General features: G+C 51.1%; 1 protein-coding gene across 2 annotated transcripts in view; it reads right to left on the bottom strand.

The window, feature by feature from the left end:
- Window positions 1–18600, bottom strand: part of Grin2a (glutamate ionotropic receptor NMDA type subunit 2A) — a 335101-nt gene that overhangs the window by 137638 nt on the left and 178863 nt on the right. For both annotated transcript variants that reach the window (XM_058579798.1, XM_058579800.1), the window contains one exon: window positions 12451–13043. In XM_058579798.1, the coding sequence (XP_058435781.1) occupies window positions 12451–13043 (593 nt within the window). The remainder of the gene's footprint in view (window positions 1–12450; window positions 13044–18600) is intronic.

Genomic DNA, 18600 nt, shown 5'->3' on the forward strand with positions numbered 1-18600 from the left:
TACCTTCTTTTGAATGCGTTAAATAATTCTTCATGATTTTTTTTTTATTTCCTTTGTGGTATACTAGGTATAGTTCTTTTCAAATTTAGTGGTTTCTTTGGGGTTTATTATTTTAAACCAGTTATTTGCAAGTGATGTTATATCACTTCGTTATAGTTCAAAAAATTCAAATAATATATTTCCATTTCTCTATTTCCCACTTTTGTACTATCATTGCCATATATTTTACTTTTGCCAAGTTGTAAAACCCTTGCAGCATTGTTAGAATTTTTGTTTTAAAAGTGATTTATCTTTTTAAAAATATTTTTTTTAGTTGTCAATAGACCTTATTTTATGTATATGTGGTGCTGAGACTCATACCCAGTGCCTCACACATGCTAGGCAAGTGCTCTACCACTGAGCCCCAGCCCCAGCCCCTAACAGTCATTCATCTTTTAAGGAGATTAAATTCCTGTAAGATTCTTACCTACTAACCAGGTAGTTTTCATTTCAGGTGTTCTTCATTCTGTTGCATTGATCCACATTCCCACATAATATCACTTTCCTTTTCCCCAGAGGTCTTTTCTTTATCTTATTGCCCAATATTCTTTTTATATTAAAGCTTTATAGTTACAAAGAGTAGGTGGGTTCGTCTTGACAGATCCACACATGCATGGAATTTGACTTCTCTTCCTGATCCCCACTTTCCATCCGGCCCTCCCTCCTCTCTCCTGATCTCCCTCCTCTCTTACACTTCCCAAAGGGCTTTATTTAACGTTTCTTTTAGTGTGGATATGATGGTGATGGATTCTTTCAGTTATTCAGTGTGTAAAAAGACTATTTCACTTGCATTCAGAAAGTTATTCCCACTACATAAAGAATTCCACCTTGTGTTGCTTTCTTCATTATGTTACAGTCTCCACTGTCTTCTGACGTCTATTGCTCCCAACGAGAAATCTGCTGTCTCCCTTCCTTTGTGTTTCTGTGCACACCGAGTCTCTTTTTTCCTCTAGCACCTTTCACTGATTTTAAGAAATTGGACCATGTTGTTGTGGGCCCTCGTGATTCTCATTCTCAAGATCCTTTGAGTTTCTTGCACTGTGGGTTTACAGTTTCCACCAAATTTGGAATATTTTCTGTCCATTGTTTTTTCAAATATCCTTCTTGCCCTCCTCCACTTTAGGGACTCACAGTACACGTATAGTAAGCCCCCCAGTCACTCTCTTTTCATTTCTTAAATTCTGTTTTCTTTGAGTTTCATTTTGCGTGGTTTCAATGGCTTCGTCTTCAAATCCACCAACCTTTTCTTCTTTGATATCTAACCTGCCGTTGGTCCCATCCAGTGTAGTTTCTGTCTCACACATTGTATCTTCCATAGATAGAATTTTGGTGTGAGTCTTTTAAAGTCATTTTCTATATCTCTATTTAAATTTTTGAAACAGTGGAATTGAGTGTTACAGTAAATCTTTGTGGAAATATCCTCATCTGCTAATTCTATGACTTATTTCAGTCTGGATGAGTTCTGATAATGTTTATTCTTCTCATTATGAGTCGTATTTCCCTACTACTTTGTATGACTGATAACTTTTGCTCGGATACAAGAAATCATACATTTTAATTTATACATTTAATTTGTTAAATATTAATACATGGGCACTGTACTTCTAAACTTCAGAGTTGGTTTTTCCTGTACACTAGAGAGTTCCTCACTCTCATGTGCCAGTCCCTGCAGCTCAACACACTGGGATCTCAGGCAGCTCCCCAGGGTAGTCTGAGCAGGTCTGTCCTGTTAATCAGCTCTCTTTGGATTCCTATGCTCACCTCTTTCCCTCCAGCTCAAGGAATCTCAGGCTTTTCCTGGGTCCCCCATCCTTAAGTGGCAGCCTGGAAATGCTCTCAGGGCAGCGATCTGGACAATAAGCAAACTCACTAGCCCATTTCCTAACCCTTTGTCCATATCCAATGTCTCAAAAATAATCAGTTCACGTTTTGTCCATTTTTGTCTCCTTCAGTCCGTAGGGTCTACACAGCCCATGGTACTGACTCTGCCTGGGGCAGAAGTTCAAGTCAATAGGATGAAATTTAATAAAAGTAAGAAAGACCATTAAATCTGTCAAACACAACCCAAGCTGTTAAAATTTACAAATGCAAAAGTAATTTTTGCAAATATTGAAAACCCCGGTAGCATGAAGAAGAAAAAGCAGAACCGTGTATTTTTCAGGGTTCAATGTCACACTTGACATTTTCAGCAATGACTCTTAAACAACTATCATGAGTCCCATCAGACTCCACCATTTGCCATCCGTGTCACCACCATTTGCCATTCATGTCACCAACTTCACCAACTTCCCAATGGAACAAACATTTTCTTCTACCTTGAAAATAATACCTAAAAATTAATCCAGGATGACGAGTGGGCACTTTACTTGGGTAGTCCCTTAAGTTCTCACTGTGGGGTCAGCTGTGCTAGGCACAGATAATTCCAATTCTCACCCAAGTGGAGTGAAAGTGTAAAACCTACAGCTACATAGAAGGTCAGTCAGCCCCCCAATGACTATGTCCCCAAAACACCCTGCGAGGGTTTCCAAATACTGTTTTGTGAAAATGTGGGTTAAAGATCAGCAGTACCTCTCCAGTCTTGGGCGAATCTGATGGTAGAAGATCCTAGACTGGAGGTTCCTCGTGAGTGACAGTGTTTGACAGCCACGCTGCAGGGAAAGAGGGAACTGTGTTGTCCACTGTTGCAGCTGCACAAACCCAGGTACGAGGTTCTCGAGGCCAAATCTCAAAACTGTCTCATTCTAATTCTCATCCTAATCTTCCTGTCTTAAGGGACACAAAGTGCAATGGCTGATAATAATATTAAATTAAATGCATTTGTGATAAAATAAAATGCTTAAAGAAGCCACGGAGATGGCTTGTCCGTGAATTAAATGACCCAGTGGGGTCAATGAATGGTGCCCTGGGTGGGGGACAGCCACCTCTCCCTCCCAGGTGACCATCATCAGCAGGGACATGGGAGCATTCTCATTAACTTTTTATATTTTTCAAAATAAGTGAAAAGTGTACTTTTTGTGAACTCTTAAATTTCTAATCATTGAGGCTTATGTGACTTACAACACACACCCCGCACACCCTCGCACACAGGTCAGTGTGCAGCTTTCAACAGTACAGAGTGGTTTAGAACCAGACCAACAGATGCAAATGCAGGCCCCATGCTGGGTCAGTCGTGGCCTTTGGCTGGGCTGTGTTCCTTCTCTTGACCTCGGTTTCCTCATCTATAACAGGTGGTGACCTGCCTCTGGCCGCCTGCCGAGCATCCGTCTCTCTCTTCCTGACTCTTAACAGAACCGCACTTCCTCCAGACTCTGTGCCCTCGAGGATCAGTAGGTACTGGGGAAGTCTGCACTATTCCCAGCTGCAGGAAGGGCTCTGGCTTGGTTCTGCCTCCTCGGTGACTGGGTCAGGAGCCCAGAATTAAGGCAGTCACAACATGTCAGTTTCTTTTTCTATTATTTTTATTTCATTTTATTTGGTCCCAGAGATTGAACCCAAGGGTACTTTAATCCTGATCTATAGCCCAGTCCTTTTTAAATTTTTTATTTTTATTTATTTATTTTTTTTAGTTAGAGTCTTGCTAAATTGTGGAGGCTGGCCTCAAACTTGAGATCCTCCTGCTTTCGCCTCCGACATCACTGGATTACAGGTGTGTGCCACCATGCCCAGCAGCACATGCCACTTTCAAATAACTCTAATTGGCCCAAGGAAAGGCACATCATCTTCTAATTTGGCCACAAACATAGAAGTCATCCCAGAGACTGATGATAGAAAATTTGAAGTAATGAGGAAGCCAGTGAGAGAAAAAAGATCACATTCCCCAAAAAGCAGATCCCAAAAAATGACTGTACTGTACTTAAAGTCCTACCACCTCTGGATCTTCTGTCATGTGAAATAGTTCAATCGTATAACTCTGCATTAAGGTGATTGCTTCCTGAAATAAAAACAGCCTAACTCATAGCTAAGTGTTAAAGACAATAAGAGCTAGTCAGCGTATGATATATCTTATCATTAGAGCAAGTTCACATTTCCATTTCATCATATATTAAGATAAATGTGCTTTCATAATGCAACTTAGGAAATGAAGTTTCCCATCTCCCCACAGACAGTGGTGCATTAATTACATTAAAATTTTAAAACCCCTTTCACTAACAGTGATGGGAATGAGCAGGACGTGAGCCCCAGGATCCCGTGGGAATCCGAGCCCTGTGTGCTCACCCTTGCCTTTGGCCAGGACTTCATCCTGGGGACACCGGCTGTGGCGACTTGGACAACACACCAGACTTGGGCAGATCTGCCAATTCATTCAACAAACTTTGGGGCCTGTATGGAAATGTGGTTCTGCTCCCAGGCCCAGGCAGAATACAGGCAGCACCACCGGGCTGGACCGCGACTCCTGCGTCCCCGGGATGCACGCCAGACTTGAGTCACCAGGAACCTGGGGGCTCAGCACCCGCACACAGGCAGCATCCGGGTCAGAGCAGGAGGAAGAGGAGGCAGAGAGGCAGGAGCATGGACGGGGACCGTGAAGAGGCCTCTCGGGCCCCAGCTCCCGCCTAGGAGGGAAGAGAGGCGGCGTGTGGCCTACCCCAAGGCCGTCACCAAGGGCCCCAGCAAACAAGCCTGCCCTGAGCACCTGCCATTCCACACGCCACCCCGCTCCCCTCCCTGTCCTCGACAGGAAGGATTTTTGTCCTTTTGTAGGACGCCACATGCTTCTCCAGTGTGTCCAGAAGAAATGAAGGCAGAGGTGGTTCCTCTGCCCGGACTCTCCCGGCCTCATCTCTCCAGACCCAAAGCGTGACCCGCTGCCTGTGCCCAGCTCAGTACGCTGCCGATTCCGATGACTCACAGGATTCACTGCTGGGGTGATCTGCCTGCTGGTCACCATGTGAAAGTCCTACTGTCACCACGTGCTGATTATAACTGCTGGTGTGGCTACTTAGCTCTGCTAGGTTGCAGTAAACCTAGATCAGCCACAGCCACGGATTCTACGTGGTTGACAGGTTCGTAGGACCTTCCATGAGGTCTAGCTCGGAACAGACGCTGTACAGACACCCACCAGGCTCCACCAACACACCAGGACTGAAACCAGAGTCTCCACATGGAGAAGGGCAGCCGGCGTCCACAGCCGGGCTCCTCCTGACAGTCCCCTCCCTGTGAGTCAGCGATTCAGGAGGAAGCGCCTCATGGTTTGAAGCCGATGCTCCTGAGTCTCCACTCTCCCCTGGGCCCTCTTGCCACATCTTAGGACCTCAACTGCCACCAATGATCCCAAGCCCTTTGTACTGTGTTCTCAGCCTGAGTTCCGACTCCCGTCTTCGGTCACCTACTGGAGATTTCCACCCGGATCTCTCAGGAATGTCCGGTTGGATGTGTCTGAAATCAGACATATTTCTGACTCCCTCTCCCACGATGTTTCTCCCCCTTTTCTTGTTTAGGAAAAAGCATCACCATCCATTCTGCTATACAAATTTAAAAAATATCAATAACATCTTTTTTATTATCTCAATTTATCCCTCAAGCCATGCTCATTTTGCACCCCAAAACTGTGCATTAATTAAGTCCATCGTATTTTGCTGGATGCATGGTCGCTACTCTCATCCAAGCGGCCGTCTTGTCTGTCTGTCTTGGACCTAGATGGTGGTCTCCTAGCTGGTCCTGTGCTCACAGCCAGCTCGACCCCACTCTGCCCCCTGTCAGCAGGCCCCAGCTCTCCTTTGCTCTCTCTCTTCAGAGAAGTGAGTGACAGCAAATGACTTGTATGGATGACCAAATTACCAGTTTCACAATGAAAACCTCTCGTATTCAACCCTGGAGGAAGCCGATCAATAGATCAATACATTTTATTACTAGGCAATCTGGCTCAAAGATCCAGAGACTCTCCTGTGGCCTAAGGCAAATCTGAACAACATTTGGGCTTTATGTGTGACCCCAAAACAACCCAAACTACCTTTCCCTCAAGGTAACGTCGCGGCCAACTTCTGGCCCTTTTCAAGTTGCCAGCATCGAGTTTCACCATTTGTCGAGCTATTCACTGGATGCCAATTGGAAATGATTGACGTGCACTGCAGGGCTGGCATACGGCGCTTCTGACTTCCAGCCAGGAAAGGGAAGGCTGTGTTCCAGGAACCAGGGCACAAACAGAGATGGTGCTGGAGGGCGGCTGTCGGCTGGGACCCAGGGGGCTCTGGCCCACCTCTCCTGGGCCCTTTGGGACACACAGGTGGTCAGGTCAAGCTGAGCATTTGGCCGGGGAAAGCAGGGGAATGAATATCTGCAGAGTGCCAGGTATATCCTAGGGCTCGGCTAAGTACTTCATGTGCATTGATTATCCCCACAATCCTCTGCAGTTGGAATTTTCTGTTTACAATCCAGGAAATGGCAGCTTGAAGGAGGAGAGCAACTTCCCAGGATGGTGAGGATGAGAGGGTTTGGGCCCAGCACTGTTTAAAAGCACATTCTGCAGAGTCACGGAGCCCCGGAGCACGCTTTGTTCTCAGCAGCACCTGCCCCTGGGTTCCCTCTCTACTCAGCTCTTGTGATTCACTTTGAGGCTCAGCTTTTTCTCTCCTTTCCTGAGCTCAGGGTCCCAATCAGATTTGCAGCCCGGACCCCAGGGCGACTCGGTCTCGGGAGAGCCTGATATCACTGGCAGCATGTTGGTCGAGCATATGGGGATCCCACAGATAAATATTTGCTAAGAGTTATCACATTCACCCAGGGAGGCTTAACTGTGGTCAAGCTCAGAGAATTAACCAGGCAGGCGCCTTCTGTGGTATTAAAAAGAAACCAACAGTGACGATTCTGATTGTCAAATAAAAATATGCCAACTGGGCTTGGAACAGTGTCTGTGTGGGTCATCAAGCCAGAAACTTCTCCTATGCTTATTTCCGAAACAAAGATTGGGAAAGGAAATCAATGTAAGTTGGACACAAATTAAGCTCTGACTTGCGGATCCCCCTCCCGTTTCTCCTCCTCTCGGGATCATCACAGGGCCATTGCTTCTTCAAGCAGAAACCTGACTTCACAAATCAAGAAGTTGGCATAAAACATATGATTGAGCCAACCAAGGCCAAATAACTTCAATACCAATTCCCAACTCCAGCGCGGGACTTTTTTCCTACTTGTTTGTGATACAAATACACAGGATCACGTCCACTTGGTCTCTAGTGGAGTAACTTCTTCATGTCCATCTCTTAGGATTAAAATAGAGCCACAGGACAGAGGTCATCATTCAGTTGTTACAAAATAAAAGTGAAACACCCTTCCATGACTCTCTTCCTGACCTTGTGTGCAGTCTGCGATGTAACCGGTGTGCACTTGAGAGTGACGATGAGGACCATCATGAGAAAATGATAATGACCTCAGGGTTATGCGTGCAATGCCTCCTACCTGCCAGGCACCAGGCTGTCTCACGTACATGCTGCCATTTAAGTCTGCCTCAGTAAGAAGAGATGGCATCGCACGCACGCACACACACACACACACACACACACACCCGGGGCTCAGAGTGGTCAGCAACTCATGCCTGGTGGGTACGTGGTGAATCTCGGGACAGCCGGTCACACCACACAGCTGGGGACTGCTCTCTGCACCACGCTGCCCCTCGTCCCCCAGGGCCACAAGGCTCCCCAGGCAATCCTTGGGCAAGATGAGAAATACTGACCTTCTCCCTTCTCAGACCCCTTTCTCAGTAATGTAAAGTGTGTCCCCTCCACTGTGGAAGAGGGGACCCAGGTGCACACACCAACACGCACACGTGCACACACACATGCACACACGTCCATGCTGCACACGCAGGGTTGTGCATCCCTAACTCCACAGCCCTGAAATGTGGTAGGAAACTCCCCCAGGCCCACACGGAGGACCAGAGACAGCACAGGGACCAGCACCTTGAGACGTAGCACAGGCAGAAAGAGTAAGACCGCCCCAAAGAAGCCTGGCACCCGTCCCCGGGGCACTAGTTCTCGGGTCCTGCTCCTCTCCTCGGGGTGCTGTGCCCACCGTGACACTTCCCTGGCTCCTGTGCCTCTGCCACGGTGAGTAGGGCTCTCCCAGGGGATGTCCTGGTGCCCTGTACCTCGGAGAAGACAAGAGACAGGTGCCACCCTGCTGGCCCCGGGCTCCTGCGGTGGCTCTCTGGGTCATCTGGTGCTAGTCCACTGGAGGCAACGGATGTCTTCTTTTTTCACCATGAACAAATATCGTGGGCTCTGGTGAGCAAAGACACTTGTTTCCCTCCAATTCTGTCCACAGGTTTCATCAATCCAGGTCGGGTGTCCCTGGTCTGAAATGCCTGGGGACGGACGTAGTCCGATATTGGCTGTCTGCACAGACCTAACGAGATACTTGCGGGCTGGGACCCGAGTCTCGAGACGGAACTCATTTAAGCTTCACATACAACCTTATACTCATAGTCCGAAGGAAATCTTATACCATGTTTTTAGAGCACTGTGTTTTGACTCCGACCCATCACGTAAGGTCAGGAGTGGAATTTTCCACTTGTAGCACCAACCATGTTGACACTCAAGAAGCTTCAGATTTTGGAGCATTTTGGAATTTCATATCTTCAGAGTGGAAATGCTCAGAGTGCACTAGAGACCATTTATGGACAGCCTTCCCACGGGCCAGGCCCGGGTCTGAGAGGCTTTTCTCATGCCCATATTGCACTGGAGGGAACAGATGGACTCACCCCAAGTCTCAGATCTAAAACTGGGCAGGTCAGAGACCTGAACCCAGGTCACCTGGCCCCAGAGGCCACACTCTCAACTGCAATGCCACGCCATCTCCCGGGGAGCCTGTCCACTCATGAACAGGACAGAACGGGTCCCACACCAGCAAAAGAGGTCACGGTTTACCTCCATGGCCCCGGGATGTGCTCTGCGCATGGCGAAGGGACAGATGTTTAATAACTTCGCAGTTGCAAGGAGGAGGTTACATAACTCGGCTGAGCTATTTTTGAACTTTGAAAAGAGCAGTCAGCATTTTCCAAAGTGTCCTCTGCAAAACGAGGAATATTAAACATAAAGGAAATCTCCCCCTCTCCCCTACTGTGCTCTTGTGAAGCTGTGGGACAGAAACAGGTGCGTGGTCACATCACCCACACACCCTCCCTGGTAAGGAGCCCCCTTGTAGGAGTCCCTTGTGCCTTGCCCAGCCCGACCTGGGTCCTATTGCTGTAATACCCTGACCACACAAGACCATGCATAAAATCATGAGCAATGCCCCTGAGGGCCACCAAGTGACACGTCAAGCTAGTGCCAAGGTGTGGCTCAACCAGTCAGAACGGACACCGGAGCCCCAGTCGGGCATCATGAGACGGGCAGGTGCAAATTCATCCAACTCTTCTGAGGCTCTTTGCCTCTTCCCCGTCACACAGGGGACATCTTGAGAGCTGTGTATGTGGCCAGCACTCTGCCAAGTGAGACTTCTTCCTCCAGCTTTTCAAGCTTGAAGTGAGAAGACCCTCCCTCGAGAGTCCTGGGGTCCCGCTAAAAACGGGGGTGGATCCAACGCGGGCTGGAGAGGTCGCATCTCTGCCGTCAGCTCCCAGAGTGAGGGTCCCCTCCCACCACAACCTAGGTGTCCGTCACAGGGGAATGACCAGGTGAAAGATGAAGTGCTCACACAACAGGACGCAAGGCAGCCACCGAGAGGAACACAGGACGACATGTCCCCGTCACAGAGGGGACTTCCAATCGCAAGGTGGAGGCAACGGGAACTCTGACCTATCAGGTACCATCCGTCTCCATCGGGAAGAACTGTGGCCCGGAGTGCCGTGGCACATGAGGCTTTACCTGAACTACAAAGGCGTGCGCGGATGTGGATACATGTCAAATTCGTGGTAGTAGTTTCCCCCCCACGGAGAGGAGGAGAGAAAAGCAGAGCCAGCGTGAGATGTGATCAGACTTTACATGATCATTTCATGTTTCATTCCTTTTAAAACGTGGGAAAACAGGACGCGTCAACCTTCATTCTCTGTGACGAGGACCGGGTATTCCAGCAGACCCTGCACTATTTTCTTTTTCAATATTTAAAAGAAATCAACAAGCATTCCTGTCACCTGAGTCTGTCTTTAGACAAATCTCTCCTGTCTTTATCTCCTGTCTTGTCAGTATGGTGTCTGGGACAGAAGTCACGCCTTGGTCATCTGTGCGCTCCAGGGCGAGCATGGGTCTGTTGGACAGAAGGACTGACGGATGCAGACAGACAGAGTGTGTGTGATTTTTTTGAACTGTTTCCCTGGGCTTCCTCCAGCTGTCAGTCAAGGGCAGACTGACAGGTGCCACTCTTTCCTGAGGTGGTGCAAAGAACAGCGTGGGGTGGGGAGGGGTGAGCGCCAGCCCTCAGGACAGAGGTGCTTCATCACACCCTCGCAGTGGAGGGTGACGTAGAGAGTTGCTGGCTTTTCTAGGCTGAAATGGCATTCACAAAACGGCTGCATTCAGAGGTACGACTCGTGGAAGGAGCGCAGAGCGGCTCCCAGCAGCAGGGTCTCTCTCCTTAAAGAATGCCCTCCGAGGTGGTCCCTGGAAAGACCTGGATGTCTTGCCAATATCCTCCTGGAGTTTCCTTTCCTATATAGATTACATTTCAGTTGCCTTACAATTGAGTTAAGTTCCCGTCAAAATGCTACATCCTGGATATCCCGGCTGCAGGGCACATCTCGTTAAGGAGAGCGCGGATTCATTAGCCCAGTCCCTGTCCTTGGCTCACAGCAGCCGAGCCTCCAGAACCAGCACTCGGGTCTCATCCTGAATTCTATCTGGACAAGGACCTGGAATGGCAAACACGACGTCACGGAAACAGGATGGTTAAGGAGGGGGGAGAGGAGCCAGCCAGGAAGGGAGAACCTCAAAGGAGCAGCTTCCTTGATCCAGTTTGTTTTTCAGGTGTATCACACACACAGACACATCATGTATGTGCACACACACACACGCCCACCCCTTAATTCCCGATTCACAGGTGACCTCTGAAATGTCACAGAGTCCTAGAATCTTCCTGAGACGCGACAGATTGGCAGTACCCTGCTGGCAATCGACAAACAAGGTCTCCTGACATTCATTTCTGATGACCAGAACCTTCACTTGCGACTCTGAGGGTTGTAAGATGATCACCAGCCGCAGGCACCGTGCCAAGCAGCACTGCCCCAGCATCTCACTGAATCCTCACGACAACCCCCAGAACACGGTTCCCCGCGCCTGGTCTTCAGGCCAGCAATGTCCACACCACCTAGGAATGTGCCATGATTGGAAACCCCTGGGAATTGCCCCACACCTAGGAATACACTTGAAACTCTGAGCGTAGGGCCCAGTATTTTTACAAACCCCCCAAAGATTCTGGTGGGTGCTCACGTTTGAGCATGACCCCCTCGGTATAGGCGACATCATCGTCACGTTGCGATAAGCACCACAAAGGTGCAGTGATGGTCTAGTCCTACAGACAGTGGGCCAGGTAGAGCTGGAATCTGGACAAGTCCCTACACAGCGCCCCCTGCTGGCCACCTGAGAAATGAGCACAGGTCAAACCAGGGAACGTTAGGCAGAAACATGTGAATGACGTCGGAGTGAGATGCTAAAATCAACAGCTGGGCCATAATGACAGGCCACAAGGTACAGTGACACTTCCCAGAAACAAAAACGTGACGTCTACCCTGATGGGAAAGGTTAGATAATCATGATACATCCAGATGCTGGAGTGCAATTCCGTCTTAGCACTGATGCTTGCCAAGATTCCCAATGACCTACGAAGACACTCGGACACAGAAGAGATCCAGCTCACCAAAGCATATCGGGCTGCTGCGGATGTGGGAGGTGGGCCAGTTTCACAAAATGCTGGTGTGAATGTAGAGGGTACAGTTACTTGGTAAGCACAATTTGGCAATAGATACTTAAATCAAAAATGCACCTGCCCGATGACCCCCAAACTCCACTCTTAGACTCAACCCTAGAAAAACAATTGCACATGTGATTCACGAGACAAGTGTGATGATTATCCTTGGCGTTTCACTTCTAACGGAAAAACAATCTGGGGGAAAAAAAGTAAATTCCTATCATTATGCAGATTCGAAAAATAAACCATGGCATATCCACATTGAAGAATACGATATGCACATTGCAAAGAATTTAGATAGACTTGAGATATAATTACGATAAATGGTCGACAGATAGAGTTTTTGAATTTAAAAAAGTTGTAAAAAAATGAAAATAGGATGATATATATCTCAAAACAAGATGGGAAGAAAATGCAGAAAACAGGGCAGAATCAAACAAAACAAAACGTCTGCACACACACAACAGTCTCTGTTTTCAGAGCACATTTTCATCAATGAGTATGAAACAAGCAAAAAAAAAAATCAGGGCGACTAAACCCTGCGCCCACTCTGGGAGCAAGCAAAGAGCCCTCTCTTACTGGTGCAGAGTGTGAGTCGGGGTCTCCGGCTTCTCCGTCTGCCCGTAGCAGCTGGCCTTGGCCTCGGGGATGTAGGAGAACTTGTCCAACATGGAGGACGCCGCGGTGGTCAGGATGGCCAGACCGTCCCTCACCCTCGCCTCCAGGCTGTAGTCCCAGTCGTCGTAGGAGACGGAGATGAGTCCCGATGGAAACTCTTTGGGGATGAGCTCCGTGTTCCCAGAGACCAAGCTGGGGACAATCCAGAAGAAGTCATAGCCCGTGAGGCCCAGGGAGCGGGCCTCGCTCAGGATGAGGACGGCCTCGTCTTTGGAACAGTAGAGCAGGATGACGGAGGAGTGGATCTTCTTCAGCTGGACTTGCGTCTTCGCGTCCTCAAAGGACGTGTCCAGCGTGATCACATTCTGCATGTCCCAGCCCACGAAGCTGTTGTCCACGGTGGTCTTGATGAAGCTGATGAAGTCCCTGTAGCCAGGGAAGATGGTGGTCACCAGGGAGAAGACGTGCCAGTCGTAGTCCTGCATGATCTTGAGCATGACCGTGGCTTGCTGCTGGATGGACGCTCCAAACTGGAAGAAGGTGGACGTCGGGTCCTGCCAACAGTGAAAGGCAAGAAAGCAGAGGGTGAGCGAGGCGGGCATGGACAACCGTCGTCTGTCTGTCTGTCTGTCTGGGCTCAGAGAGGGCCCCTCCTACAGCCAGGGGAGGCCAAGCACGCATCCACCCATTTAAAACCTGAGCACCCACTGTGTGCCAGGCTCTGCAGCAGATCAGGGAGCTGCAGACGGAAGGTGCTGCTGTTGAGCCACCCCCACCCGCTCTCCTTCCCTCCGTTCCTCCTCTCCCACCTTCGAGTCCCCCTGGTTCCAACAGAACAACTCTCCCTGGCCCCAGGCTCCCACTGGGGAAAGGCATCAGCATCGGGAAACACACCCACAGGACACTCTGGAGCCCTGGGGTGTGCCATGCCTGAGGCCACCGGCCCTGGACCTCTTGGCTACAGGGGCCAGCAAGTTCCCGTGCCACGTAAGCCCCTCGGAGTCGCGTTTCTGTGACGCCAACTTAGGTTCTCGTGTAGCAGATGCGACGTGAACGTCGATGTGTTCACGCCGACACTCACAGGTTGAGCTCCTCCGTGCGCCGACTTCGCGCTAGGCCTCGGAGATCGTGATTAGGAGGCAGATCCCCACAGGGTCTCTGCTTTCATAGACCTGGTGGGAATGTGGGGACGAGCAGACCCAGGACCAGTGACCGAGAGAGGCCCGTGGGAATGTGGAAGGAGGATTCAGGCGAGACACAATTGGGGGGCTTGACAGAGGTGTCCCGAGGTACATTTTGGGGGTTCCAGGAACTGTAGACAAGGGCATTCTGGCCCAAGGAGTAGAAAGGATAAATGATGTTAAACAATTTGGCAGGAACCCCACTGTGTAGGGCCTCGAGGGCTGCAGGCAGAGACACGGAGCATCCCGAGCACAACAGGCAACCACTAAGTGTTCACACACTGCGTGACACGGTGATCTGCATTGAGCTAAGGGTTCCTATTAGTCCTGACATCTGCAAAAATCTATGAACACGAGACCAAACTTTCACTCAGAAAAGCAGGCGACGGTACATCCTCACCCTGCTCCGTGCATCAAAGCCCCAGAAGGATCCCAGGAAGTTGCTCATTTCTGGGCAAGGGTGGGGGAGGCCGAAAACGGCCACGCGCCCAGTCAGTGTCCGAACCCGGTCCTGAGACTCCACGCCCAGTCCCCAGGCCCACACTCCCCCACGGCCTCTTGGGGTCCTTTAGGATTGGCACAGGACTGGTGCGTACACCCGTGGGAGGATGGAAAACTGCAACCAGGCAGAGGTGGGCCCTTTGTCAGGATGCGAGAAACGCCGAGAGTCCCCAAGGTCTGATCGCATTGCAGCCACGTGTCATTCTGCACTGTGTGCGGGGCCTGTCTAGCACCACCTCAGCAGGAAAGCACACGGGACCCCACTGTGCGCACGCGCGTTCGAGGGGCACAGGTCGCCTGTGTCTTTCAGGACCGTGCTACAGCTGCATCCGTGAGTCCTGGAACGGGTCCGCCCTCTCCCGTGGACGGTCACGGCAGGTTGTCTAAATGGCCAGACCTCTGTGTGCTCTCTTCTGAAATGTGTGGGTTTGGGGATGATCTGGGTGCTATGTGGCCCAAAGGCAGAGAGAAGAAACGGGGACAAATAAATGCCTTCTGAGCTCCTTCTCGCATCACAGTTCTGTGAATTTTACCTAATTAAATCAATTAAAATGGGTAACAGATTTAAAGACTTTGAATAATTATCTTTTCCCTACAGTAGCTTTTGGAGAAATCCAATATTCTCGCATTGATTAATCATGTTAAAACACATCTCAACAAGACTGTGAGAGCCTCAAGGGCAGAGAGACTGAAGTCTGTGGCTCTTTGTCCCTGGAACCCCACAGAAGGCTTGGCCCGTGACACGTGGAGAAGAGAAGGATGGGGGCGCACGTCAGTGAGCGAGCGTGTCACCTCAGAGAACATCCTGGCCTTAAACAGAAGGCGGCAGGGGAGGGCCGGTCCCCAGCACTGCGTTTTGAACGGACCTTCAGCGTTGAGTCCCCACGAGACAAAACGTCCCACACCATCACCACCGTGTCCACCCACCCGGAAACCACTCCTCCTCCCAAAGCCCTAAACACATTTTAATGCACCTTTATTGATATGGAGGGGAATAGCGGAGGCCGGTGAGCCCACAGGTGTCCCTCAAGCCTCTTTAAGTACCAAACCGGGGAGCAACCCAAAGACCCTACCAGCAGAGGAGGGCACCAGGGTCAAGTCTAGGGGATCTGGAACAGGACCACAAATGCTCCACGGTCTCCCTGGTAAGAGGGATGGTCTGAGGAATCCGACCGGCAGAGCTGCTTCTGCACCATGACAGGCGCGGGTGGGCACTGTCCAGGGTGGCGGACACAGACATGGAGAGAGTCCTCAGGAGGACGCACGCCAAGGGCACAGTTAGGACCCAGTAACAGGGGCTTTGAGACAAGCCACAAGCCACATTCCTTGGGATCACCGCGTCGGAGGAGAGGTGGCGGTCACACAGGCCAGGAGCAGCGGGAGTGGGGATCTTCCAAGACCCTTGCTCCAGGCACGGTGGGTCGGAGGTTACGGGCGGACCCACGAGCTGCTAAACGCCCCGAGCAGAGCCGTCAGTGAGTGCCGTCTTTCCCAGCTCTCCCGCACAGAGGATGGCGTGGCGGGACTGTGGACTTCGTGAAGGAGAAAGACCACCACGGGGACGGCAGTTCATTAGCCCGGAGCCAGCCAGGCACAGGCCCTCTGTGAAAGAGAATGTACAAAACCCTGGCCTTGTGCCATCCTGTCCTGCAACACTTCAGAGCCAGCCCACGTCTCTCCCCATTCGCTGCCCCTCCCCCAAGACGGCTCAGAGCAAAACTTCTGGGGTCAGACTGTCCAGTTCCAATCCCAGCAGCACAGCCTTGGGGGAGACCGCTCAACCTTTCCAAGCTCGGCAGAGCAGGCGTGACTGTCACACTGAGAGTCACAGCTAGCATGCAGAAGCGCTTCCTCTACAAGAGTCACGTTGCTCACTAACGTCAGGGACTGCTGCGTCCAGTGCCACCCCAACCACTGTACCAAGCTGGCACCAGCGTCCCACCCCATTTACAAACAAAGACACAGACTCAGAGGAGAAGGGACCACTGGTGGGGAACCAGGTGAGTCAGCCTTTGACGTCCCAAGTACTTCATTCCTGCACCATCTTGTTGACGCGGATGGTCCTTTCTCATCAAGACCTAACAATTCAATGTCCTCCCTATAAGGAACCGTCCAGAACAGTACTCATTGCAAATCAAGTGCTCACAGATAGAAGCCAGGGTCTTTTCCCCACAGGCCAGGAACCCTTTGGAATAGGAGACCATGCTACGCCACCCCGGAGTGCACAGATGGGGATCATCTTGACGGCTGATGTATGGCTGCCTGATTGAAATTCCTATAGACTGACCCTAACCAAGCCCCTCCTCTGCTCTACAGCCACCCATGGCTCCCATGGCCCACCACATTAGGGCCAGACCCCCCAGCCTACTCCTTTATGGGCACCAGCCTAGCTTTATAGTTGATCCAAGTTCAAGTCCTGGCTCTGCACTAACTAATCCTGGGACTTGTGTACATTAAGCACCCAACCTTTCTGGGTCTGAGTTTCCTCACCTGTAGAAGGGACACGATGACCATGCACCGTGGGGTTGCTCAGAGGGTGGGATGAACTGACAGGAGTGGGAAGCCGGCCCCGCCCTGTCCGACTCCCGCTGCCTGGGGCTCCTCTCTGCATCCTCACCCCCCAGGCTGCAGGGACGCTCCAGAACTAAGGGGTCCTCATGCCACTGCAGAAACCCACCCCTCTGGCCCACTGCATGCTAATCCCTGTGGACCCTGCCAACCGGCTCCTGCGCTCTGAGCCCAGGGAGCCCGGGAAGAGGGTAAGGAACTCTTTCCTGGCTATCGTGAATCCACTTTTTGGAAAGAAACCATCACTGACGCCCTTCATGTGCCTCAGATGATTATGCTGCACCACTTTCATTTCCATGGGCATCTGGAACTTCAGCTTCAAACAAAAAGCCCGGTGGATCAAAGGCTCTGTGTACCCAGAGGGATGGTGTGAGGAGGCACTTGCAAAACTTAACTGCAGGAGCAGGCACTGAAGACGCTCGCATTGGGGCTTTCCTAAGGTGATTTTAGGGACTGGTGGGGGCACTAGGGAGTCTGGCCACGGTCCAAAGGCCAGAGCTACAGAACGGCCCTTCCGCCTCTGCACGCCCTTCCCACTTCCCGCCCTGATGGTGGGGCAGTGTCTCCTGCTACTGCCTGGACTCGGGACACTAACAGATCGTCTCTGACCCCCTCTGGCATGTGGCTTTCTGCGGATGCGCAGCCAGGGGAGAGGAACAGATTTCCAACACCCACTTTGGTTCTGAAGCAGAAGCAGTTGTGTCCCCAGGCTCAGGCTCTGCAGAACAGACTGTTTCAATCAGAGCGAGGGAGGCTGGGGGTGTGGGGTTCTGGGTGTCTGTCTGCTCCAGACTCCGCGTTTCAGTCCTACCATCCATGAGGTCTCATTAGAACAGGTCTACAGCGTTGAATCCTTTTCTAGAATGTTCCAGAGCTGGCCGAGTCCCTAGAATGACATCCAACTCCATGGTCATTCCCGGGAGCATCTTCAGATCCTAGTACAATGATGGACATGCAGGAAGCGCAGCCCTGTCCCCAGGCTGGTTTTAGAGGCTCGTGACGACTTTCATCTCACTTACCTCCTAAATGATCCTCAACGCCCGAGAAACAGAGGGCCAGCCGCATAACGCCCAAGCCTGGCATTGCTCATGCAACCCAGGAAGAGAGCCCTGGGTGGCCCCAGTGTGACGGCAAGACGCTCCTCCTTGACCACTCGGAGAGTCACTGTAAAACGTGCCAGTGCTGTGCCCTGTGTCAGTGCAGTCGAGATGGAAGTGCTGAGACCTGAACTCCAAAGCTGATCTGCTTGTTTCCCTGAGCCTCATCTCAACAGCAGGTGCTTCCCGGGAGGGAGCACCTTCAGATCCTAGTGCAGGGATGGACACGCAGGAAGTGCGGCCCTCCCCAGCCAGCGCGGATGCACTGACCGCTCTGGGCGACGCTGCACCCACGTCCACAGCCCTGCTCCCACGGCCAACAGGGTGGGCACCCAGTAGAGGAAATGTCCAGCAGCCCAGCAAAGATGGCGAGAGACTCCTTGGGAACTTTCTTTCCTACCCGGAGGACTGCCCAGGTGCTCCTGATGAACTTCCTGCCATGGCCACACGGTATCCACTGAACTTCTGTGTGTCTCTCCATAGGCGGGAGGAAAAGTAAAGGCATTGAACTGGATAAGCCCGAGGACTCAAGGGAGCAGCCTTGTCACTGCGCACACCCTGAGCGGTCCCAAGGGGCCACGGCTCTGCCCTCCTGTCACCCTCCCCCTCGCCGTCGTCACCTGGGCCCTCATCACAGCTGGCATCCATCAGGCACGCCCAACGCTCAGCACAAGTCACAGGGAGTGGAGGCACTATCATTACGATCCCTGCGTCTCAGAGTTTAAAACTGGGGTTCAGTAAGGATGAGCTGCCCAGAGCGTACC

Source organism: Marmota monax, unplaced genomic scaffold, assembly GCF_021218885.2.
Source record: "Marmota monax isolate L192 unplaced genomic scaffold, Marmota_monax_Labrador192_F-V1.1 WCK01_AAM20220418_F8-fsc00035, whole genome shotgun sequence".
Lineage (NCBI taxonomy): Eukaryota > Metazoa > Chordata > Mammalia > Rodentia > Sciuridae > Marmota > Marmota monax.